Source organism: Stigmatopora argus, chromosome 15, assembly GCF_051989625.1.
Source record: "Stigmatopora argus isolate UIUO_Sarg chromosome 15, RoL_Sarg_1.0, whole genome shotgun sequence".
NCBI lineage: Eukaryota > Metazoa > Chordata > Actinopteri > Syngnathiformes > Syngnathidae > Stigmatopora > Stigmatopora argus.
Window position 1 is genome coordinate 5,966,933 of NC_135401.1, and position 27,829 is coordinate 5,994,761.

General features: G+C 38.8%; 1 protein-coding gene across 4 annotated transcripts in view; it reads right to left on the bottom strand.

The window, feature by feature from the left end:
* Window positions 1-488: 488 nt before the first annotated feature.
* The window catches only part of cdin1 (CDAN1 interacting nuclease 1), a 45,546-nt gene continuing 18,205 nt past the window's right edge, over window positions 489-27,829 (bottom strand). For all 4 annotated transcript variants that reach the window (XM_077621405.1, XM_077621406.1, XM_077621407.1 and 1 more), the window contains 6 exons: window positions 26,773-26,852; window positions 26,233-26,282; window positions 24,972-25,039; window positions 23,093-23,158; window positions 22,839-22,944; window positions 489-1,348 (listed from right to left, as the gene is read on the bottom strand). In XM_077621405.1, the coding sequence (XP_077477531.1) occupies window positions 1,213-1,348; window positions 22,839-22,944; window positions 23,093-23,158; window positions 24,972-25,039; window positions 26,233-26,282; window positions 26,773-26,852 (506 nt within the window). In that variant the 3' untranslated portion in view covers window positions 489-1,212. The remainder of the gene's footprint in view (window positions 1,349-22,838; window positions 22,945-23,092; window positions 23,159-24,971; window positions 25,040-26,232; window positions 26,283-26,772; window positions 26,853-27,829) is intronic.

The following is a 27,829-nucleotide window of genomic DNA, read 5'->3' on the forward strand; positions in this document are numbered from 1 at the left end:
TGTAAAATGAACACTTGACCTTATCAGAGTTATGGGTGAGGAATGCCATTTGGATTCTATTCCATGTTTTGACTATGTGTCTAGTTAATGACATCTCATAGTGGAAATAGCCCCAAAAAAGTGTCAACTCTATGGCAGCATTGTCAAACAATCATGCTTTCAGGTCATTTTAGAAAATCTGAAGACAGCAACTGTGCTACAGGCAATGCATACCTGCGTCTCAGGCCATCAGTCAACTTTATGGTGATCATTTTCTGTTTTTACAGTGCTCAACTTGTGTTTTTACCATTAGTATACACTCATAAAAGAATTTGAGCCCATAAATACGACCTGCCAAACAGTCACACATCTTCCCATTAACCTCTGGTGTTCCCGTGTATCTGCAAACACCCAAACGACCCTATCGATTTAAGACCTTCAATGATCATAGCATTTTTTGATAAAGGAAATATTTTGTCTTTTAGTTTTCATAATGCCAGTTGTACAAATGCAGGTTGGAATTGTAAAATTTAATAAAGCTAAAACTCTGCACATCAACACGGATGTGGAAGACCAAACAATGTCCAGTGAATAAATCCTTCATCGAAACCGCCTATATTAAGAATTAACAGAAGTCATTAATAGAAGCCTTGAGCGGAAATTGATAACATGGAGAAAGGAGGGAAATGGGTCACAGCCAGGCCATAGCCTTAATCAGCCGCCATTCTGTTCTCCTGTTTGGAGCATGACTAAGAGGGCACCGAGTGACGCAGGTGAGAGCCAGGCCTCCAGTCAGCCCCCTCCCCAGAACCGCACCTCGCTTATCTACTCATGAAACGGAAGAGGAAGGAGTGACAAAGGCCAGGACTCTGGGTGTGATAAGGAAGTGCCTTGTGTCCAAGCACTGGTCCTCCATCACACCATGCCGTCCTTTGAGAGGGGCCAACCGGGGGCCACAAGTTGACCAGGAACCTCTTCAAGATTGCGTTTTTGGTGTAGATTTGAGCGCTGCACTAAAAGCCAAAGAGCCAGGAAGAGAGTGGCAGACCGAGAGTATAGGTCAGCTGGAGTTCAGGGCAGCAGAATTTTTGTCTCCAAGCAGGAAAGCTAAATTACTTCCGGATTTCGTTGTCTGCCCCGGTGTTACTGTTCCTACCCTTCCTGCTCCGTCATCCTCTGCTCTTGTTCTTGCTAATGTCATTTTTTTCTTGCTCTTTGTCCACCAATTGCCCTTTAGTCCTTCTGACCAGTTTGTCCGAGGGCAACAATGTCCGTAGGGAAGCAGTCTTTGAGAAGAATACCTCGGTCTCTCTGGCAGTCTAGCTCACCTATGAAACCGTACCAGTAGATGACAAGGCCAGGTCCAAATCTGAGATAACAAAGACAAACAAGGGAAAATTTAGTCTTCATAGCAATTAATCAAGAAAGTTGTGTCATGACATCTAGAAAATATGATTTTAAAAAAAGTCCTAAGAAAAAAATATACAAGATGAGAGAGATCGATCTGTAAAAAATGAGGTTACAGAATCCTTGATCCTCTTCCAGAAATTACAAACAAAATCCCGCTGTCCAGTAAGATCGCTCTCACAGTGTGATGCACACTTCATCACATTACAATGGCAGGGAAATTAACAATAATATGTGAAATAACAAAGCACTAGCAAGGCCTCCGGAACCTGTCATCGAAAGCCTTTGGTATATCGCAGAGCATGCAAAGTTCAGCGCAAAGCCTCAGACTTAAATGTTGCATGTGGCGGTTAATGTTAGCCAGTCCAACAGAATCCAGCTGTTTCATTTTGCTTTGAAACTCCCCTCTCAACAAAAAAAAAACAGTTTGCGAGTTGTGCCGTTCCCAAGAGGTGCGCGTAATGAGTTTCCAGGCAGCCAAAAAATTTGATTCCGATTATTTAAACATGAATGGCTTCTATCTTTGCTATTCCACTGTGAGCATCATATCTTTGCTTCAATTCTAGGGTCTGTCGCTATTCCTGAGGGTCAGGAAAGGTGCAGAAGCAGCCAAACCGGTGTAGCTCTTCAGTGCGAACGTTGAGGGCTACCGTAAAAACGGCACTAAATCATCTTTCAAGCTCTTTATTGCACTCCAGAGTAACCAATGGCCTCTCTCTGGCTCGTAGAGATCATACGTTTTCTTTGAACGCTGGCTGCAATGCATGAAGACATGTCAGAGTTGAACTCTGAACCAAGCGCACCTTCCTTTGCCATCCCCATGCAAAAAAGCAAGATTCTAGGGGTTTACAGTGCAGCCGTCCCAGACACTGTCGACAGTTAACACCGTTGCGGGTTCCCAGGGGATTTGGACAGGAAGCGGGCAAAATGGGCCACATGCCGGTGCAGAAGTTCAGCTCTGAGGTAAAGTACATAAAAACTTCATCCGACGCCAAATTCACATTGAAATACAACCTCCTAAGCCTTCCCTACGGTGTGGATTTAATACCAACTTAGGGAATCTTTTGTATGATTATGATTTATAAGCACCTAAAAGACACTTACATGGTTGACCTTACAACTTCAACAGCATATTTTAATCGCATATATTAAAAACATCCCTACTGTTCAAGCGCATGTGACGGCTTGTATAACTGTATACAGTCTGGGGCCATGTAGACACAGCCTTGAGGCAGTATTCGACTTACAGACACATTAAAAATATATTAGAGTGTAAGCATCTCATTCCCATCTCCCACAGAGGCCCAAACAGCAGTGCATGTTCCTGTCCGGCACACCATCCTTGTATTATAACTTTTACTGTGTGTGATTTACAGTGCTGTATCTATGGGCGAGTAGGCTCAGAGAAAGCCCACAGATGCAACTGCGAGTTCACCGCAATGTCACACACATACCTCAGCCTCACAACACTGCCGATCGAGTAGCCCCCCTCTCCTAAAAGTCTCACCGTTTCTATGGAGGACGGCAACACGTCCGCCAAGTCTTAATATGGAAATGTTATGGAAGCTAAATGTAAACATTTACATTAGATGACTTTTAAACAGGGGTTATGCTCCTCTTTTTATTCAGCTGGGGTGCTGCACCTAAGGCTTTTGGTAAAAGTGGGCCGGGAGAGGGGCAAGTGGATGTTTGAGCAACACACTGAAGAAAGGGAGCTGCAGCGAGCAAAGGGAAAGGTTAAAACTGTACATCAACAGATAAGACGGTGGAGGACGATACATCACGTTCCTCGCCTGTCAAGGGGAGGGTGAGCACAAATTGAAACACGCAAAATTATCAACACCAGGGGAGCCGTGTCACCAAGGCCTTTCCATACACCAAAAGAAAATAAATGGACTTTGAATTGTGCTCAGAATGAATCCTACTGGGAAGTTGAGGTAAGAAGCAGACACTGGGGATTGAAATAACAATACTGAGAGGGGAACGGAGTGGACAAGGGGCCAAGGCCGAGATTGAAGTCAGCATTATGAGATTGTAACTCAGAAACACTGATCAAGAACTGCAAAATACACAGCACTTTTGAAAGGGTCTGTTGTCAAACTTTACTGTTAAGACCCAAAAGGGGTTAGTTTTATTTGGTCGATATTTAAAAGAATGTGGACCTGTATTTTAATACATTTCAAGCGTTGTTTTTATTGTATTTTCATTTATAAGCTTGGTGGGAAGCATTTTGTTTCATGATTTCTGCAGTAATAAATTACCAAATTTCATTTGTCTGCCAAAGACACAATAACTTATTGCATACTGTATATTTGTGGGTTTGGATCCTAAGGAGGAAATTGTCTCTTAATGGTGTTAAGTGCCAAAAATGTGTGGAAAAAAAACAAATTATTTGCCTGGGCACAATCTTTGCATACTATAGAAAACAGGTAGGATAGGCGTAATATACAGAATTTTATTTTTATGCTATACATTTATACTATTAAAAAAAATCTTAATGTTGAGAATGCTGAAATGAATGCGACTATACTACTACTACATGAATGGGGCTTAAAATTAGATTACAATGGTGATATCATAATATCTATCCACATAATTAAATGAAGTTTAGGCTGGTTTTAAGAGCCAGTGGACAATCAAGAAAAAATGGGGTGGATGCATATGTCACCCCAGAGATTTAATTCATTGATGGTTACACAAGATTGTTTGAGCAGACCGAGAGCTGAAGTCCTCCTATGAACCTTTTACAACAAGCTGTTAAATGAACAGTCTTGTGCAGTAATGAGTTGGTTAGTTTGTACGCTTGTTGTGGTTTATTAACTAGACGTGAGGTGGCTTTAACCTGGCATGTGCTTTTTATATACAGTATACAGTAGAACCTTTTAAAGACCAGGCTACCGTGCACACATTACTCAAATTGTCTGCAATTCAAACAAAAACACTTCAGAACAGATTTGTTCTACCAGCCATGCTCCAGGTTACTGTTAATGAGCTGGTCCTATTTAAGATGCTGTGACCTAGCCTAATATTGTTTAACGAGAGCGAGGCACGCGACAAAAACATTTACAATACAATAATATAACTATAATGTGAAGCTGAATATGTTTCCCACCAAGCATTTTCTCACTTATGCAATAAATAATGACACATGGCAGGAATACATAGATTCTCATCTTATCAAAAGATTAAAACAGTCCTTGGACCCGTGTACGTTGATATATTATCGTTGGCGTACATGCTGTCTTGAGAGATGATAACCCAATACAAATACTGTATTATTGACACAACCTTAGGAATACTCATTGTTTTGATGAACATGCCAAATGTAAGATGTACTAAAATTTGTTGAGAACACACCTCAAACCTAATACTGGATGAACAATTACCATGCAATTATGAATTATCAATAAAATCAATATGGGATGATGGGTTATTTAAAAAAACAGTGACAACACATCACCTGCATACCATGCAGACATATATTTCTAACAAATACTGCAGCAAGGATGTAGGCGGGCTAAGCCTCCACCTGAGTCTTTGCCATAAAGGGGTCTTTGTTTTCAGTATCCATACATTAAGCCACAAGCAAGCGCAGCCAAGCATTACAACGTAAATTATTTCTTTACTGGCTGAAAAGCAAGTTAAATCCTTGAAATCATAGTGAGAAATGACTGGGTAAAGACAATGTGGGTGTAGAGAAGAACTAATGGCATTTTTGTTTCGTAGAGGTTTTGAATCTTATCCATTATGTTACTGCAATTACTCGCAACCAATTCAGGATGCCCGCTGACTACTGCCCACGGTTGGCTGGGATAGGCTCCAGCACCACCTTGTGTAGATAAGCAATACGTAAAATGAATGAATGGATTCATTATGTTAACTTGACCTTGTTCTTGCAGATTCCGATGCTTTGCACGCTGTCCTTTCATGGCCAAGGCGGCCAAAAAATAAAGTGTATTTTTGTTATTATTTTTATCACTAGGCACCCAGCCTGTGAGCTTGTGAAGGCCTGTCAGAGAAATTTCATCATAGAATTTTTAGTGTCTCTGCGGCCAAGTGATAGCTCAAGGTGTATTGTGGTAATTCATGCACAAAGCAAAAATAAATATCTCTTTACAACTAGTTTTAAATCTTGCCTTGTTAACGGAACAGCAATTCAATGGTAGAGTGAAGCCCATTACACACTTTCGTAGCAAGACGAAAGCACCACTTTATTGTTTTTACGTGAGACAATTGTAAAAAAAACAAAACAAGGAAACACATCAGCACTACTTATGTGGATATGTATGAAGTTGCACAAGACCTCTAATTAACGTGGACGTTGATGCTCTAAAGACAAATATGCTACTGAAATGTTTTCTCATCGTGGAATGAAATATCTAGGTGAATGGTGAATGCGATTTTTTTTTTTCTTCTAGGTATTATCATTTCTTTTATTTTTAGCCCAAAGGTATGTTTGTGTATTGTGCTGATGGGTAAGCACCCAAGATGTGATGTGAGGTCAGATTGAGTGCTAGGAATTGTATACTTGAGTAATGTGTAAATATCTGCGTAAATTATCAGTCCCAAGAGAGATACAGGAAGATTAGCAAAGTTTATCTAATTGTCCCAGCAACAACACTGGGGTCACGGCATACCCCAATACACAAAAAAAAATCTAATTTACATAATAAGGTTAACAATACAAAAAAAGAATTAAAAAGAGTACTGAAACTACCAATTATATCAATGATTACTCTGTCAATTATGTTTCCAACAATTTGATTATAAATATGGGGAATTGATTGTGGTTAAGTAGTTTATAAAGGCTATTGAATAAAATAACATTGATTACATAATTTGAATTTGTTGAAATCATAAAATTGGAAAATTACTCTTTTTGCTTTTTATTTGACCGTATCGTTGACATTTTCTAATCCCACGAGAACTGTTCAAACACACTCCATGCACACACTCCTTTATCTCCCAATTGCAAATTCTCACTTTCGCTGACCCCCCAGTGTGCCTGACAAAGCTGCTATTACCTACATCACCTTCTCGCACCTTAAAATCTTATCTCTCTCACACACATACACACAAACACGCACACATGCACAATTTGACTGACCCTTTACCAATCAGTTCACTGATAGCCTACTTCACACATTTGTGCGTGAAGGAAGCGCACAGCGATCCTATAATAGAATGACTTTTTGGGGGATATTTAGTCGAGTCGTTTTGTAACTGGACTAAATCAGCAACACACATAGTTAAGGCCAGAAATAGTCTCTGCCCATTCTCAGAGAGGGGGAATAAAAAGGAATACATCATTAAATCAGTGTATCATGAAAATGAATTGATCCCTACTTTAATGACTTGCTGCGTGAGAATTCATTAACACCTGATACAGATATGACTAGATTCGGTATAAGGGATTGTAAATTTAAAAGTTAATTTAACATACTCAACTAGTTTTAAATCAAAAATTAAAACATTACAGCATACATTAGTTAACCCGCTCAACACAATAATTCCAATAGCAATTTTACAAAAGTCAGATACTGCAATGATGAGAGCATAATAGCACATGTTCTGTGCAGGACGAAAATGGCATTCTGATATCTAATATGTCCACTAAAAACATAGGTACATATTGATTTGATGAATTTCAATGAACCTGAACAGCACCCACAGAGCTAATTTGAAGAGCTGTGTACATAATCCCTGTGGCATGGACGTGTTGCATGTGTAGTTTTGACATGGAGATGAGAAGCTCCCATGATGGGGATTGGATGTGCAGACAGAGAGGAGCTCAGAGCCATGGGGATACATGCTCCTTTAACCTGTTATTGTGAACCCCCAGCAGCTTTTGCTGATAATTGCCTCCCGTCTCTTGGGAGAGGCAGTCAAAAGGAAGGCATTGGGACAACCATTTTGGGATGAACACACCTCCAGAGCCTCCCTGCCCTGGTCCTAATCCTGCCCTCAGCCCTGGCGGCGAACATGTTTTCAATTTAGGATGCTCCCCTGCTGAAGTCGTGGCCCTAATCAACAGCAGTTTGTACTGTAATCCTATCTGGCCTTGTGAGGGCAGCGTCAGGCTGACCGGGCGCCTGCAAACCTGATGTGTCCAGCTGAGTGTTAAGTGTGTGCATGCGTCTATGATATTGTGTGTGTGCATGTGGAGTCACAGGATGTGTGCCCAATATGTCCACATATTGCTGTGATGTGGACATAAACATACAAATCACACACGATAAACAACTCAGTGGGCCAAAGTGCTATGTAATAAGAGACTCGGGATTGGATGTTCGATTTAAAATTGGTGAAAGCTTTTCCTGGGACGTGTGATCTTGAATGCCGTCAGCTCAGTGTATTGATACCATGAGATGGCATGTACGTAACATAGGTAGAAGATGAACGGGAGGATCTAAACAAGAAAGACTTCAGCAGCCCTACGATCCACGTGAGGATATCTGACTTGGAAGATGAATGAATGAAAATTGGCCATGTTAAAGCAGGTGTGAATGTTTGTCGTAAAGGGCCTGCTGGCCTCTTAGTTCACAACTAAAACCTCCTGTCCCAAAATTAGAGCGTGGCCTCTAACGTGTCCCTGGGAGTGAAAGAGAAAAAAAAAAAGAGGCCTGGCTTTCGTCCAAGTCAGCACCTTTGGAAGTGCAGTCGTGTTACCGCCACTAAATCAACATGTCAGCACCCAGCCTAGTAAACTTCTTCAGCTACCCCACACACCTAATGAAGTGGTGTGAATGCCCATCTGTCTGTGGGAGGGACTTTACCAAGGAGGATGAACAAATACATACTTTTCAAGTTTATATTTGAATGGCAGACAGATGCAAAACAAACTGGCTATTAGTGGGTTATACCAGTCGACCTTGGCCTCTGATTCCAAAGTGTCCGGGTTCGAGGGGCACGATAGAAGATGGACACGGCTTGAGTGTTGGGGTGCATGAGAAGCTGTGTGCTTACTCTGCACTCTGTTTACATTCCCTAGGGTAATTTTAGCCCCTGAGGTGGGGAAGGGAAAGGGGTGCCACATGTCGTTGGGGCTTGTCAGTAGTTGGTCCACCCACCGCAATGGTGGTACATAAACAAAAAATCAACCAAAAAAAAGAACATACAAAAATCCACTATAGTTTTTTTTTTTTTTATGTAACGGGATGAATTCATAACATTATAAATCCACTATAATTAAATTTAAGACAATAGCGAACCACACCCCTAAAGGGTTTTGGAAAACAGACCAACCACAGCGTCTGGGCAAGGGATTTCAACTCTTGCTTTCACAAAATTTAAAGGGTGTAAATCTAATTTCGTTGTAGTTTTAAAAAATTAGCTACGCAAACAAAACAATAATCTCAGCTCAAGAATTGCCTGCTGGAATTTGTCTCTTTATTACTCCCAGCTCTACAAGTCCCCTCAAAGGCCGTAGAATATCTGTGTGTTTACAATCTTCCAAAGACTTTCGTTTGTGAAAGCTGGGGGTGGTGGGACAAAGCTTATCGAAACTAATTAGGCGAGGGATCGGGATAGAAGTTAAATAGTGGGCTACATGTAATGAAAGCTGCCGTGCCGGGGACACTAAGGGGTCAGGCCCACACCAAACAGTGCTCCTCAGGCAATCTGGTATTGATTTTCACTTGTTTGGGGATGAAGGTGGATGGTGGTAAAGGGAGGGGGAGGCATGTAGCAAAAGAGAGGGAGAGTCAAAGAGAGACACTCTGCTAGAGTCTAAGGGCCTTATGAGTTGTCAACTTGACAGTTTAACCCCTTTTGGAGAAGAGCAAACAAACCAAGGGATCTCTTGGGCTGACGGTGTTGATCTGTCATAGCAAGGACACTGCAAAGCCCCACACAATGCCCATTTAGCAGAGAAAAGACTGAGTATATGTGTGTATTAGTATAAGGCAAGTGTGGCTACATATTATAGTATTCAAATCACATTTCCCAAGCCTATAAAGATTGCAATGCTTGACACAATGCTAACACTTGGGATTTGCTATAGATTCTACATGACATGTCATTTACTGTGCATTTATATCTAATTACTACTTTACTTTTTATCGAGTTACTTTATATTGAAAATGTGGCTTGAGCCTACCATTGTCAGACAAATCATAATACAAATGAATTGGTATATTATTTTAATAAAATCTGACGTCTTAAAAAAATATTCGACAGCGCAATTTAATTTGAAATAAAATATATTTACATATAATATATATTTAATTTTCCAGTCAACTGATTTTTTTTTTTATAACTGAACGTAGGTCAGCCAGAAGCGCGTATATGCCAATGCTCTTCTATTGCAACCCAATCTTTAACGCAGTCCATAGTAGCACCTTCCGTGTTCTTAAACACTACATTTGCCAACTCGAATTCTCATTGCCTCCTCAGATGGCCACAAGGTAGTCAGTCCATTAACTGTGCCGAGCACGGACACCCCAACTCAGTGCAATACTTAAAAAACAAACACACACCCAAAAGGGTCTTCACGTCAAAATTACAGAGGTCCTTATTGTCCCCATTATGGCCCGGAACAGCTCCACCGCGACGGATACTATGGGATCCCACACTTGTCAGGAGTTGTCAGACAGATAGTGAGTCTGAACCCACACACATAGTTGACAGGTAATCTGAATGTCTTCAATTATCCCAATTAAGGCTGTCATAAACAATTCGATAAGTGCTCGAGCAACACAAACAGATAAACACACGCACAAGTGCACAGGCGTACACACAGCAAGGTCTACGGGGTATTAATGAGAAGGGTAATGGGTATATCAGCGGATGCTTGACTTGTCTTTTGTTTCAAGAATCTGTGGCATGTGTGTGTGTGCTGTTCCAATCTAGAGGGCCCCTCCCTTGTGTTGCTCTCAGCTGTGCACTGCTGGCTGCTACCTGGTCACTTCAAATTGCGCCATCTCCTTTCATTAGCACATTGCCGGCTGAGAATCTGAAAGGCCGTGACAAAATTCATTTGAGACGAGTGGGAGCAGATTGCCTGAAGCAGGTGCTATAAGGGAGATAAAACAAAAGCAGCACCTCTGTGTGTGTGTGTCACTGTACGCGTGTGCCGTGTTTTCAGTCGGTGTGTGTGGGTTTGCGGGTGGTGGACGCTTTTCCCTGGTCTTCACATTCAGTTTTTGTCCTGGCTATGTTAAATGGGTAATGACACATAAGTGGTTTTTGGGGGCGGCCCGAAAAAAAGAGAAAGAAAAGGATCGGCCCAGTGCACACTTTTACAAAGCTATGGTGAAATCTAAATATTGTTTCTAGTGTGACTAAACAGGGCAACGCCTTAACAGCAAGGAGACGCGTGACAGCGCTAACATTGTTTGATTTGGTTTCCCCTTCATAGTATCTTATCGCAGTGCAAAGGTGACACCCAATCAGCTTTTGTCCACAGATTGTTCCATCTGCATGCATTTCTGGCTGACACGTTTTGCCACACGTTAATCTTGAAAAGAATATTTTTACAAACACGAGACCCAAGCGGCCTTCGCATCAATATGTGAGTGAATAAGGCTCCAGCATCATCGCCGGCAATATTTTATATGCAATGCTTCGAAAATGGTTCTACATCAAACAAGGCTGACAGTTTTAGTTCAGCCTTTAGAAGCTCTACGTTGGGTTTTCAGAGAAACCTTGGACTAATTCTTGCATGTCATCCTTGTCTCAAGTGGTACGGTATCGAGAAACCAACATCAAACACAATATCAATTTTCAATAGCCAAATATGTGCGCAATTAATGAGTTTTACTTTTTAATGTGACGTAAACATCAATATTCTCCAACTGGAGTTAAACTTTTATCAAGAATAAACAATTTCAGAAGAGTATTATTGTTCAGAAGAGTATTATTGTATTATTAATAAAGGCACTTTAGTAATTTATCAAATTTCGCTTTACTACGTCATGTATGCAGTTTAAATTTTGGATTTTCATTGATAATTAACACAATGTATTCACTTTCAAGGTATCATATATATGTTTGTGCCAATATATTGATTATTCCATTATTGACTCAATCACTTGGTTGCACCTTTAAGGTCTATTTTGTCTGATTTTGCATGCCTCTGCTGTTTCGATGCCAGCAATACAACAAACATATGAAAAGGTAAAAAAATTAAATGGATAAATAAAAAAGACCAGAAGCATCACTGGGAAGTTGTAATAGGAAATTGCTCTTGGCAACTATTTGTTCAAGCACCAGATTTATTTCGTCTTCATGCCAACCCGACAAGCCCCCATTGGAAAACAGGGCAGGTTCCCCCTAATGAGTAATCTATTTCCAAGCAGTCGTGTCTGGGCATGACAGTTTACTGAGAAGCTTGAAGAACTGGTAATTACCAGTGTTACGGGGCAATTAATGCATATTACACTGCAGCACTCATAGCAGTGACTGTCAGCTCCCCAATAAAAATGAGCACTCTTCAGCTAAAGGGTGACATTAATTGGACCCTTAATGACTATGCAGAGGAACCAAGCCAAATAGGAACAAAACAGTGGAATCACTTTGACTCCAGCAGAGGGCTGGAAATTGGACTAAAAATGAGATTAATTGCTGTTGAGGGGGATGTGGCGAGGGGAAGAGGGGGAAAAAATGGAGTTGGGAATTATAGGGTGCAGAAGGAGCAATGGGTGCTCGTACAGATGACAATTCAATTAATTATTCTTTATACTGTTCTTTTTCAAGCTCTTAGTCTCAATGTCTTTGAATACCTGCAGTCGATGTATTCTATTCTACACGAACCAGATGCTTTTCACATACAGTTAACATGAGATATGGCACCTTATAAATGTATTTTATTAAGTTTCTTTTTGTTATTTTTCAAATTCTTTTGCAGAAAGGGTTCACATGATGAAAATAGCTTTTGTAAGCAGATTCATAAGCACTGAGAATGAAGCTAAAAAAATAATTCATCTTTATAGAAATTAGCTGCTAAATGCAACACTCTGGCCAGCAGGGCGATATTTACATGGAATTTATTTTAATTAAAATCATCAAAATAATAATTTTACCTTTTAATGTTTTTAAATATATAATACAAAATAAATTTAAAAATTACATGAAATCTTACAACTCAAAATTAGGTGCATTAGTTTAAATTTAAACAACAAAGCTTTAAGTAAGGCTAAGAGAGAAATATTTTTTTTTAAAGGCACGATGAAGTTATCTTTGAGGAAAAGTTTCTTTATGAAGCAAGGATTTGCTAGAGATGTGAAATCCCAATTAGTGGTCCTATATGCATATATCTATAGGCCTCCACCTCAATACATGTGAGCTCCTAAATTGCGTGTGAGTGGTGGTGATGGTGGGGGTATAAAACATACCAAACACACTGCTATTTGCATACATTTTTGATTTCGGATTTCCTGGCTATTTAAATATGCGGTTAGAAATAGTGCGGCGCTGCCTCTTGCGCTGTCACGCTGCACACTCATGCTGTCATTGGCTCTGATAGAACTCACATGCTTCAAAGGCGGCTTTGCAGCGGCGCGGAGAACGAGCAAATATTTGAATTGCAAAAACACCTCATCTTCCGAGGGGAGCAAATTCAAGACAACTTTTTAAGGAGTTCGAGACAAACCAACCCCCCACCTAATGAAACATCGAGGAAGCCCACCCTTCTGCGCACGGCGTGGAAAACATATTCAGTGTAAGCACTCGCCTGGCTAATTTACCATATCCAAATTTGTGTAATGGGATATGACACATTCTACAGGGGTTTGAGGGGGGTAGAAACTTTAATACAAACAGAGAACCGTAAAATGTTTAAGCTTGCCTTGTATATAAATGAAATCCACCACCCAAATCCAGATTCTCGAAAAGCTGACATGGGTTTGATTGCAGAATGAAGCGTAATTAGCTGCTTAAGTTCTACAGCGAGGTTTTTTCACTGATCCTTCGATTCTACCAAATATGTTACACCTCAAGACTTTACATATGTTCACTTGAGATAAATGTTAGAGTGCTTCCAGCTAAAGAGAAAATGTCCAAAAATAATCTGAATCATAAATCAACAATGTGGCTTATTGGTTTTCTAAAAGTATGAGCCCAAGCGTTTGATGCCAGAATAAATAGCGCAGTAAAGCCAAGGAAGTAAAAATCGAGGCATGAAGGCCACAGACAACCTTAACATCAATAAATAGTCATCGTTAGACATCTAAGAAAATACTCTTGCAACAAGGGAGACACTCATCTCCCATCTTTATGATGAGACACATCTGCAAAACTTGAATCCAAACTTAACAGAGTCAGCAGTTTTTCATCATGCTTAATATGCCTGAATATTTTCTTGCCCTTTACTATCACTAAATCATGTCCCAAAGTTAAAGAGAGTAAAAGGGTGTGCAGGTTTTGGGTTTGATTACTGAGCTGGATTAGCGACAATTTATATGACCACCTTCACTAAGAAAAACAACAGTTTTTTTTTCTGTTACTGGTGCTTACGGATGAGAGAAAAAATAATGAAATTCAACAAATGGCAAAGAGAAGTCATTTCCATACCCATCGGTAAGGAAATGGATAAGCACACGCATAACCACTTTTTATATTATTTACTTAACTTTTTTTTCTTAACAACAGATACTCTCAATAGCCGATGCACAATTCTTGATTCATTTAAATATACTACGGATATGGAAGCAAAATCCTATGCTGCATGTTTAGTACTCGGTCAAAATCACGCCACACAACAAGCCAAACCTCCCGTAGCCCCCTCTTCCGACATGTAGACAACATGGAGACAGGTCTGAGCCGAAATCAAATGTGAATGATGAATAGCTTTACTGCACAATGACCTCTGTCACCGGGCTCTTGCCCTAAATCAATGCTCAGCGATAAGGGGCCTTGCGCTAGCGCTCACCTTGGTATGTTCGCCAGCAGACCTTATCTGTGGCTTGAGGAAGTTTGAGTAATAACTAAAGACAAGGCAAAACAAAAACCAACCCCACCTTGTCAAACATCATTTACAATGTATACGCCCTTTTTTTTCCAGCGTTGCGGCTGTTAGGACAACAATTATAAGAAATACAGACATTTTGGGAAGTGCATCAAACACGGTAATGAGACATTGTGTAGTTTGCTAGAATTTAATCAAGGATGAAAAGGAAACAGATTTATGCAAGGATTACTATTATCAATATTATTATTTTACTACAGATTCAATAGGTTCAATGCTTATTTTTTTGTGACAAAGTTAGAGGATCAGAAGTCTGGAACTACTTTGTCAAGATGTCAAAATTATTGCATGTTAAATAAGAATTTTTTTTTTTAGCTCTAATTTAAATTTAGAGAATAGACCACTACATGTGGTCAGGTCAAATTAAAATTGTTATGTGGTATGTATCAACAAAGCAGTTTAAACTGCTTTTTTTAATGAATACAAATCTAAATAGTAGATGAGAACGTATAACAGAAATTTTCAAAGATGGACGATGGCTAAAGCTGAACAAGCAATGTTAAGTAAATAAACAGTGACATGCAAAAGCATACCCAAATGCTTATAGTAATTACTGGTGTGTTCAAAGTGACAGGCAGGAGGCTGACAATGAGTTAAAGAAAATACTTTAAGGTTTACAGAACTTGTAAATTAGACCAGTGTGTTTTTTAAAAATTGAAATAAATGTGATGAAGTGTTTACGCTTGTGTGTGAGAAACAGACACAATGGCGCGAACTAGCATGCTTCCAGCAGTCGCATCAAAAGGGTGGAGGGAGACCAAACATGACATCAAACGTGGCAATTAGCTGACCCCTTTTCCCCAGAGTCGCGGTTTGAAATGGACTGCCTTTAAACGCGTGATTAAAATATGTTTGCTTTCTTATTCAAAATGACATTTGACAAGGTTAGCAATATTTCAACTAACTGCAAAAACATTCTTCTGGCTATAATCCCTTACTTTTTTCCATTGCGGACTAGAGGCGCAGGTAACCTCCGAGCGAGTTTCCCATGAACTCATAGCTACAATTTTGGAAAGAAAACCGCTGGGAGGGAAAAAGTAAAAGCGTGTTTTGTTTCACTCTACACGGTTGAAGCTAAATGTTTTACAATGATTATCCGGGGAATTTAACCCCCCCTTTTATTAAGTCATTTTTGTAACCACCAGCTCCATTCTTGCATGGGACATAAAGACTGTCAGCAGCTGAGTGGATCAAGTTCCTCAATCTGTTAAACCCCCTCATCACCAAATTAGTATAGGTATAGTCCATAGTCTAGTGGTCACTTCAAAAAGATCAAGAGTATATTGATGCTATTTAATGATGACTTTCAAAGGATTACATAATGGCACTTGCATAAAATTTTGATGTTGAGGCTGCAAAGAGTACGCACGCATGGGTATGGAGTCAAAACAAACCAACGTCTGAGATAAGCAACAATTCATGGCTTGGAGTCAGTAACAGAATGTAGTTAATAGTTTTCATATTCACTCTAGACAAAGCAAATGCAAAGTGTCAGGCTCGGACAGCGAGCTGGGCAGGGCTTCTGTGGCAGCTGAGCGAAAAAAAAAAAAACCTTTTGTCAGACAGTTATATGCTGCCAGTTATGCTTAGAACCTTCAGCCAAATAAGAGTCGTCATATATAGCACACCCCTGCCATGGAAATAAAAAAAAAAATGGCATTTAGCACTGAGGAAGATTCCTTGAGTGAATTATATAGATATCGCTTAAAATCAACAGCAGATTTCTGTGGCATTTAGATGACAGCACTTATAGAGAACTGATCCAGAGACTCATGTTCGATATAGATTCACTAAAAGACAAAATACAAATATCCAATGTACAGTACTAATTCAGTACGGCTTTCATATACAGTAGCATATAGCAAAAGTACACATAAGTCAAAATATAACTGCTAAATAGCTAAACTCTGAAGAAATGGACTTGTATGCTGAGTAATGCATTTTTGTGGAACTCCGACACTCACAATTACTGAGTGAGGACTGAAGCCATGCTACCTGAATTGAATTTAGGCAATCTTACCACTGATGTTGTTTCATCAGTCACTACTAGAAAGCAAAAATATGTGCTATTTACAAAATTTGATCTTGTAATAATATTTATCGTCTTAGAAGACTGACTTTTTGGGAGACAAATCTGTGCAAGCCTTAGTGATTGGATATTAACCCTCACAATTGATGAGCATAATCATCAGGTCAGCACTTTTGACACGGGCTACTCATGTGTCTTTGATTACACACTCCCACTAAGAGTGACGCAGGCAGCAAGGTTTAAGCTATCAGGCAATCAGACGGCAGACAGACGTGAAACTCGAAACAGAGTTGGGTTAAGGGGAGAAGGCTGCCTGGAAAAAAAATAGATGGATAGAAATGAGTCCTGACGAAGGTCTTTAACAAATGCCAGGCCATAGAGGAAAACTCAGATATGCATGTGTTCTTTCCGTGTCTAGCAACGAGTCCCTGAAGAGAATTAATTGTGAAATATCATACAAAAACAAATGCCTTTTTTGCTGGCCTTAAGAATCTGTTACTTACGGCATGTCAATCAAAAAACAACTTCTATGAAGTAAAATCAGATAAAGGTCCAACACAGGGAAACAAACCATCCTGACCGTATATCAAAGTTATTCTATTTGAGTGATGAGGTCATCTGGAAACTGAAAGTTTTTCAAAGTATCTTCCAAGCAAAATGAGCAATGATAGATGGAAATTCAAAACAGCATCCCGCCATTTGACATTACTTATTGAGGAGCATGGATTGATTTTAAGGTGTTTTATGGTTCTGTGGTTTTACAACTGCTTAGAATTATTGCTATTGTATAGGATCATCTTGGTTAATGGCTGCTTGGGAACTACACCAATAAAAAAAGAGGGTAAAGAGAGGAAAGACGAAGCCGAATATCAGAATATCAAAAGCTTGCTATAAATCAGCTAGACCCTTTAATCAGGATGTTTTTGTTAAAAGCAGAAATTTGCTTTGAATGAGGAAAAATCACTAAATGCTTGCCCATCTTAAACAGGGAATTGCACTAATAATATCTTCTTTCTGAATCACCATTGATTGCATTAAAACAAACAAACGAAGAAGCAATACTTCAACAATGGATCACTTGTAGAAGGTGAGAAGGAGGGCGAAAAACTAAAACGGAAAAAAAATGGCAAAAATAACCCTGGGTGGGACAAAAAAACAAGGTTATGTGTGGGACAGTGGACCTATAAAAAGGAAAACGCTGTCTAGGTTATCTATAAGAAACCACTTATCACAAGCCAGCAGCCCTGCTCAGTGAATGATGGGCCTCCACAGACCTCAAGTACTGGGCGCATTATCTGGTACACACAGAGCGACTCTTTAAAAACAAAAGGCAGAAATATGATGCATTGTTTTGTGTGGTTTGTCATTCGGTACAAAACAACTTATTTGCTGTCCTGTCTGAAATAGAACGACTTCAAACATTGATAGGAGATAGTGACACTGACCTTAAGAATTTATGATCTGTGATGTAAGGACACCATGGGGAACCTTGTTGCTTTTCATTACATTTTGATGCAATTATAATTTTGCATATTGGTCTAATTGTGGGGTGCCAGGTGCCAAATTATTGACATTTCCACTTCAGCAGTGTTTATAGACGTATCATTTTTCTGAATATGTAAAGGCTTGTAGTGGACCGAAAACAGGCTGAAAGATTGGTATTTAAATTCGGGACTTTTTTATTTATTTCATGGAGTAAAAAAAAGATTTGACAAAAATTTTGGGGTCCTATTTAAAGAGGTCAACTGACTTCCAGACAATTACCTACTATCTGCGGTTTAAATTAACATATGAGGGATGAATGGTAACTCTGAAATTAACAACCTAATTCTATAAGGCAGATAACGGCAAAATTAAATACTTTGACACCAAACAATAGGGAAATTTAAGGTGCATTTATATAAAATAAATACTCCTCTGGTTTTAAGAAATGTCAGGTGCCAGATCTTCCAAACTCCAATCGTAAAATTGATTCATGATAGTTAACATGATTGTTAAGTATGAAGAATAGCGACCTTAAGGAGTTTAAAAAAAGTAATAAAAATTAATAATTAAGCCACAGCCACAAAGAACAAAACCGCAGAATATGTGCTATAGTCACATTTTCTGCTGGAAAATATATCAAGTCTTCATAGTGTAGGGCCAGAGGGGCACTGAAAGAATAAAAAAAAAAACTGAGGGGAAGAAGTGTGTCTGCGATTCTGATGTTATAGATTGTGAAAGCTGACAAAAACACAGATATTCTTCTCTAAAAAAAATAGTTCCAGCACAAGAAAAGAAAAAAAAAACATTGAGTCTCTCACCTCATTTTACTTGAGGCTTTCTTCATCATCTTACAGTGTTGTGGCCAAGCGCTAAGATAGGAGAAGCGATACACTTAATGTGCTACCGAGATGCCACTTTCTCTACTACTGTCAAAACCAAGTCACACACTCAATGCTAAATGACAAATTTGGATAATGCACACATGTGACTTTACTTATATAAATGGCAGACATGGCGGCTTAACTAAAGCTAAATCCTGAGGCTGCTGGAGAGACCTGAGTGTGCGGATTACACCGCGGACCCCTTAAACAATGCGCTCAAATGTGCATCCTTAAACGCATGAAATCCTTGAAGCATCACAGCTTACTTGTCATTTGGCATTAATACTCCAGGATGCCGGTGAAGAAGAAGGGAGGGCAGGCTTGCACCTCTGTGTGCGATGGCGCCCCAAAACAAACACTTGCAAAGCCCTAAAGGAACTAGCATTGTGGAGACCTATTTTTTCTTCTTTTTTTCTGGCTGTGGATATTCTATGAGAGGATGTCATAACAAAGGAAACAATAAAAGAGGCCACGTTCCTTCACAGCAAGGGGTGCCCATAACTATAAATAAGAGGAAGGCAATGTCACATGCGCTTATGCTTTATCAAGGAAGCTAATATTGCTGCTTTCTCAAATAGGAGGGCTTTATTAATATTCATATTTTCCTCTGCATATACGTTTGCTTTTATAAATAACAAACAAGGGAATGATGTTTCTGTCATATGACATTTCGAGGTTACGGGTGGCGCGGAATGAACTAAACTGTATAGCGGCACAAGAATATGTTGCCAGTACAAAAGAAGCCAAGCTCAATTATTGCTTGTGGATTGCTTGATATTTATCCCTTTAAATTATATTTCATACTCACATTTATTTTAAATATGACCTCAATACAGGTTTATTGTCGGTCTGTAAGAATACGACTTGAAAAACCTAGTGCAAGCATTCTGAAATCCAAATTTAAAAGGGCCAGCAACCTTTTCACCTACATTTATTGACTTAAAAACAAAAAATTGCAAAATCTAAACATTTCCTTTTTTATTAATTTATATACTATATATTAACAATCCCACTTCCATCCATTTTTTTTTCTCTCAGGGTCCCTTACAAAGATATAAATTGCAAATGGGGCCAGCTCTAAATGCATTAACATCCATGAGTGAACAATCATATCTATAAGCTGAATTAATTAGTATTATTACAACATGACTTCATTTCAACTTCAAATGATTGGCGTGGCCAGACATAGCCTGCAGATGTCATCCTTAAAGTGCTAGGACCTGTCTATTGAGAGACGGTATTTATTGTTAGGTTCAGGCCCATTGGATCAGTGGCGGTAGCTTTGGCCGAACAAAAACAATATTCTATGTCTGATTACTTGGGCCTTTAGAGAAGTTACTAATTATTTTTTTATGCCTTTCAACATGACCTTCAAGAAATTGACTCCTGAGCTATTTTTAAGAAGTATAAACAAAAACGATAAGCAATATCAGATCAAGAAATAAAATAGCTTCAATTGATGGGCATTACCTAAATTTGCTTGCTCAAATTCATATTGTAATTGCAAAAGTTTCAAGCGGTTTAAAACTTGAAATTGCAGGTACGTCAAACCAATAAATAACATGCACTTTGTTTTGTCTCATTGTTAGATAAAACATGTCCGTGAGCAGAATAGCAATGTGACAACCTATATACCGTAAAATGGATGGACAAAGTTAGGGTAGTGACGTAGGTATTTTTGGAATTATGATTGACTCATTTTTGGGCGTTCAAGAATTATTTTATGGCCTTTATGATATATATCCAGCACAAAATATACTTTGTCGTATAGACACTGTAATTAAAGTTAAGCATATGTATTAATTTCCACGATTTTATGATGTCTGAATACCATGTCCTAAGGATAAAGCCTCCAGGAACAAACAGAGTAGTGAAGCCGAACAATGCAAAGACTACAGAAAATAAATAAATAATCCTAATGCAAATTTGCACCTGAACACATTACCAGGTGGTCAAGACAGATGATGTATTATAGCAAACTCAAGGGTCTTAACCCCTGCTTCATATGAGGAAGAAATGAGGCATACTGTACTATTATATTGTGATCAATCATTTGTTTTGTGGGTTTCTGACAACTCTTTCTCAGAAGTAACCTTTTGACACTCTGTTAAGAGAGCCAGCATTTAGCATTTGCAGTTTACAAATCTCCTATCTGACTGAGTGTGGAGGGGGAAGAGATGTGTTGGTGGCATTACGGGCATGAATTTATGGGGAAAATGTGAGGAAAAGGCTAAGCATTTTAATCTTTGAATGTATTATACAATTCATCAAAACCATTTTGTGCCGATACGAACAGTATATTCTGATTAGTGCTATTGATTTGTCCATAGGACACCATTGCTCTAGGGAGGACAACCTAATGGTACACACTAGATCCTTCATCATCAGCTCTAAAGAGCCGCATGCGGCTCCAGAACCTATAGTTTCTGAACCCCAGTCTAGTGCATAAGACAATTGGAGGTGCTGTGTATGTGTCTATGCTATCACAGTTACATATACTTACTCTAAAAATGGAAACAGTATTAAAAACAATCTTGATAAAAGATGGCTATTTTAAGGGCTCCTGTATGGCACCAGTGTCTTTCTTTAACATTAGCCACTTCTTCCAAAACACACAAAGGGCTCAATATGTGTTTAATATTCAAAAACAAGGGTATAATTCTTATGCAATTCCAATGGTGGGGTGAGAAGGATAGATTAATTATAATGAGCGTATGTCATATCAGATCCACTTGCCAATTTTGAAACACTACCATCCAAGATTGAAAGATTAATGGGTGATCGACATAAGGCAGTAGACTTGAACACAACGTTTGATTTCATAGAAGAGCACTTTAAATTCATTTTTCTCTGCTTTTCCACTTCTTCCTTTGGTGCATTGTATGTGAAGCATCATTACCCTTCACTCCACTGAAGAGGGGTTCATTATAGGGTTAGTGTGTTGGCAAGACTGTTGTTTGGATGAAAAATGTAGTTGGTTAGAGCTTTGGAGAGAAAATTACTTTTCTATTTTTCTCCTCCATTCTCTGTCTACAAAACCACGTTCCCAGAGCTCCCCTTATTGCTACAAACTGAGAGCAATTAACACAAAGGCGAAGCAGTTCCGCTACGTGGAAGTGAAAGTTCAGGAAAATAAGCAAATCAGTGAAGGTGTCATTAAAAGGAATCCCAATCTCTGCTGTGGATTCTTAAATAATAATAAAAAAAACTCCAGAGGTTGTAGAGTAGAAAGGGTTGGAGAAACATTTAAAACATGAGCCCTTCAGGGCTTGCTTTTCTGTTTTCACGATTAAGCATTGACCCAAAAGGACAGAAATACCTGAGACGGTGATGGAAAAGCTCTAACAATGAATGAAAGTGATTGCAAATTTTGAAATGTCAACATGAAATGTCAATTAAAAGTACTGGTTGCTGGATAAGGCTCAGACTGACAGTTTTACATTTCTAGTCTGACACAACAATATTTATCTGATCGGGCTTCAGGCTGACATGATGGGATCTACATTGTCACTTGTCTAATTCAATTGGACAAGGCTGTACCGTCGAATATCAATGCAAGACACCTCCGGGCAATATATGTAAGGCTCAGGCTAACCCTAAACTCCCAATAAGCATGTTAGTGCCATGATGGTTTGACCTATCGTTACTAGTGAGACTGCGATAAACGACACTTGCTTCAATTCAAAGCAAACAAGAAAAAATAATGATACTTGGTGACTGTACTACTACTCATACAAACTATATATGGTATTATATCAAATAAAAGAAGAAAAAATGGAGACAGGCTCATTATTTTTTCTCTTTCTCTTGGATTTGAGATGTTGAATGAGGCTTATCGGTGGCAGCAAATCAAAACCTATTTCTAAATTGCACTTTTCACCACATAGCCTTTTTTTCTGGCATCAATTAAAGCTCTTAAGCAGTTAATAACAATTCAGACAGGGCAGAGCAAGTTGGATCACATTCAATGTGTATATATGGATACCGGAACAGTCAAAGAGGACGTTAAAACAACAATGGAAAAAAGACTATTAAAACTAAAAAGAGTGAAAGATAAATATAACAACAAATCAATGAAAAACAAGAGACTGACCGGTTCCAGTAGCTCCAAAATTGTTCGTTGAGATAGGTCCGGTGACTGTGATCATCTCCAAATGATGCTTTGCTTTCAATCCAGTGAACAATGTGTCCTTCCACAGCTTTCCGTAAAAACAGATATACAATGAGTCATACAGAGAAAAGGAAGAAATGATCATTCACATTTGCACCAATTTAGTTGATGACAATGCATTGTGTATTTAAAGAGAATGGATTTAAAATTGAAACAATCATAAACGGCTTACTAACCAATAGGGACTTCTAGGATGATATCAGGTGTTTTGTCATAACCTTTAGCTCTCAGTTGGTTTTCATCTGAAAGAGAAGGCAAGGTCAAATATGTAAGATTTGTTGGATTTGTGCGTTCAATACCTTTAACACAACAAAACAATTGTTTGCAAACTTCCCTTGGTAATACAAGGAACAGCATTGACCACAGCTTTTGTGTATTTGCTGTCTTAGCACAAAAAAGCTGAGCTTCACTTTGTAGTTTGGTGAAGCTTCATAAAATATAAAGTGAGAGGACAAGGTTGGCACTATAGCTTGAGTAAGCCCAACCTCGATCCTCACGGACTACAGCCATTGTCCTTGACTTTTTGCACACTTCAGCCATTATCCGCACAACACCTGATTTCTCCATTAAATCTCGAGCTGACCAGGTCATTCGGTTCCAAGGGCCTGCCTCTTTGTCTCCAGTCAAGCTCAACTAATGGGCTACAGAGGAGAATTGAGAAGAGATGGAAGGTGCTGGTGTCAGTAAAGAGGCAGCATCAGCCAAGGATGGAGAAAGGGGAGCCGTGAGGTCAGAGTGGCTGCCAGAGGCCTGTGGTGCATATGGGCCATCCTGGACTGTGCTAATGTGTCTGCACTAGAAGAGAGGACCTCTATTCGCTGCAGCTAGGCTGTTGACATTGTCATGTGGCTCTGATCGCCTTTTTACACCACCTTTGATTAAAATTAATGGGCCGTCCCTGCTGTTGGGTAGCTTATTTCCAATCCATTTATCAACCGGGGTGATGTTGCCTCAGTGGCCCTCGTGCCCTCTGACAGTTTTAGAACAGTCTTCTGTATAGCCGTGAAGAAAGGTCAACACCGCAGGTCCAAATAAATGATGTGGTCTTAATGACACAAGGAATGACTTTCATCCTTCACTCACCTGACCTATGGGATGATGATGGGATGGGGGGTTGAGAGGAAGGGAAGTGGGGGTTAAATATTAACTTCCACAATTTCACACATGAGCACTAGCTCAATTAAATTCTATTGGGACAAAATACAAATTCCGAATCTATAACCCTATACACTTCAACACTGCTAGTTTATTGAAAAACAAACAAAAAAAGGTATTTTTTTTCTTTTAAAAAAGTGATAGTCGTTGCTCATCTTTGGAGCAATTGCTGGTAATCATTGTCATACACAAATTGGCTAGAAAATTTATAAAAGGGTCCTTATTTTTTTACAAGCATCAAGAGTAAAAGTGGGAAGGTCAAAAACAGAATGTTGGGATAACCTTCAGAGCGTACTGCGGTGATAAATCTTCGGATGTTTTACCAAGATACCTGATTCCTACAAATGGTCATTTGGACTAAATCCCTAATCCCTAATTGAGAAAAAAACATGGCACATGGATCTCCTTGGAGCTTAACTGTACAATAAACAGTACAATGGAATTAGTCAAGGATTGATTTTTTTTCCTGGTGAATCTCATAAATGATCATCTCATCATGACTCCATGCTCCAACCAGAAAGATAAAAAATATTCAAAGCAAAATCAGCAATTTCACATCTGTGTGATTAAAGTATGAGGTTAATTCATTAAATGTTGATTGGGAAAGGTTGATTATTGGAATTGGAGTCCAAAGCTAGTAATTTATAATGAGCGCTATTGAGAGAGTTGAGGGGGTGTATTCAGGATCTATATAGTATTAGAAAATGTATCAATAAAGATACATAACAAGAATTTCAAATTGCATTGTGTATGTACTACCCATCAAAAGGAGGGTTGCAATTTTACTAACAAAAAGCTATTAGCAATAAAATTACACATCAATTTGCAACAATCTACTGTAGCCCTATTTTTGTGTACCAAGCCTATGTGCTGTCTTATAAAGGTTAAATGACAACTTACCCAGGAAGGACAAATTTTTATCCTTGAGTTTGTCACAGAGCAGTACCTCGTGCTCTTGGCCAATAGCACTGTGGATAAGAGTCAAGGATTCCAAAAACTTGTTTTCTACTAGAGCATGAAATGCATAAATTATGAGTGAAACAAAAAAACATCCCGTCATCATTATTTATGTGCAGATCCATTCCTTTTCCTACTTGAACATAGTTGCTGCAAAGTCTACTGGGGCTTATTACGCAAGGTAAAAGTAATTTCTCTTCATACAACGTATTAATCCAAACCTCAAGGGCATAATCAAGTTCTCTGGCCAGCGTTAATCAGCACTCACAACAAAGCCCTAAAGTGCTTCGCTGTAATAATGAATTGGGAAGAGAGTCAGAGAAAGTACAATGTGGAACACAAATCTTTTCTAACAGTGTTACAATAACTTCTTGCATTGTATAATGTAAATTATTTACCTTGATATATTTATCAAGACCAATTAAAACAGTGCTGCTGTCACATGAACTGGGTAACTGTATTTTGCAATAAAAGCAAATCACACATGAGTAATTATTGAGCCATTAATTAGAGAATAGACTAATACTTACCATTAGTTTAAAAAAAGCCTTATACAAGATGTTTCTGCAGTATTGAACATTGATTTATTTTAGACTAAGAGAAACTGTCATCCTTAATGACATATGCCAGCAAACAAACAAGTGGTACGTCTACACTGATCTAAAAAGAGCAGATAGTGAATGTGAAGATGTCGTTCCTGGTTAATCCAATATCATCATGTGACATGAGTATGTCACAAACAAATTGGAAAATTGAATTACGTATTTACAGTATGTATATTTCAATTGCCGGTAATTTCTCAACTGATTGTTGATACAAATTGCGTAAGTGACTAAATCTATATGCGGTGAAAAAGCGTGACTTGAACTGTCCATGGTGCTGAACTGCATTTGATACATGATAAAAAGAAATTTGAATAAATTCATAAAATGCATACAACCCACCTGGGGATGATACCAATTGGTTTCATTAAATAGCACCCAGCTCTCGACATCTTTTTTTCATTTTACTCCTATTCACCTGCAGTATTTTGAATTCCTGCCATTCAATATTTCCTTCCACATCCTGCATCATTTGCAATAGAGGGATGGCAAATGCTTCCTCCGTGAAGTAGAATTTTTATGTGAGGTGAAGGCAGACACATCTCATCCCCTTCAATAGCTTCTCGTCAATTTCAAGCTTAAAATTTTATGGGATAGGATACTGTTTGATGCAGTCTACCAGTGGTCCATAACAGCAGTCGTTTACTGTGCACTGAGGATAGGAGGGGGTGGGTGGAGTTACACAGCATGTGGAGCATTGAGAGAGGAAGAGAGAAAAGTGGAGGTGAGGTAAGGTATGCCATACAGTAGTACTATACAAGGAGAAAACTAGTGTTGCACTGAAACCGGTACGTGAATCAGAAAGGGACCCCAAAATGGAATTAAAATACAGGTATCGTAGGACTAAAAAAAATATGTCAATGCTTCAAAATGCGTATTTACACCAAAAAAAACACTGAAGATGCTCACTAAACAGTCATATTTCTGATGTATGGGCATATACTATACGGTGTGGATAAATGTACATGTTTATTGGTAATAAAAGCCAAGATTTGCAGCAGCAAAGAGTGTGAAGCCGAATGGTATCAGGAGAAAAATCGTCAGTGCAACACTAGAGAAAACATGTCAGAAAAACATCCCTTCTCTTTATAAAGATAGTCTGCATGCAAAAAAATAATAATACAAAAAAGGGAACAATTTACTTGGTATACATTCTTGGCCAAGGTTTGGTCTGGTATTAATGATGGTTCCTTGAGCATACTGTTGAGGATGGATTTAGAGGCTGTAAAGAAAAAACAACAAACATGGTGATGCACATAGTAAAGTTTGCGGAAAGACTGATCATAGAAATTTTCATAGGCACCATGCCTAAATAATTACTGGGTTTGTTGTTTATTTTCACAAACTAACACCATTTCAAAATTAAGGGTGATTCTTAAATAAATTACACCAAACACATACAAAAACACATTCATTCTGAATGAGAAAACCCTGGGAAAAACAGACAGTTAATTGAATTAAACTGCCTAGTGCTGGATTAGCATAGTATTCAATATAAAAACAGCCACTTGGCATCTATTCAGGTTTTAAATAGATAAACGTTTCAGTCCAGAGCACAAGACCTCCATGTAGTTTATCTATGTTACAAACACCGGCTGTTCTGCATGTCTCATCCCCATTTTTGGTCTACTAACACAATAAATCAGACATAAAAGCCTGCCGGATGAGTTTCCCTGGGTATTGCAAAAGGCTGAGGAAGAAATAGGCAGGAGGAAGAAGCCTTAAATCATTTCTTTAAAAGATTTGGATTAAATGGATTGTAACATTGGGTGACGAAATGGCGGAGGCACACCATTTTAGTGATGTATATATAGATATGTGTGCTCCTGACAGAGTCACCATATTACCCACAATACCTAAGAATGTTTCAATACATATTTCAGGCATGGATGGAGCCTCGAACAACACTGCAGAGAACCCCACACTGTTTAGTTGTTGTTTTTTGTTAAGAAAATTGTTTTTGCTAAAATATCATATCCATTTTTATCCAGTTTGACAAAACTAAACAGATACTGGGACTGAAATTCAAATACTAGACTAAGAGGTCATCCCATTGTGAGGAGAAAGAGCAAGCTTTGAGCCTTCTTCAACAGAATAAAAACAGGTAAGCTGGAAAAGGGACTGAGCCTTAAGCACTCCCTCTTCACTGACACTTCTTTTATTTGTGCTACCATCTATGTTTTAGCCTCACCCTCCAGC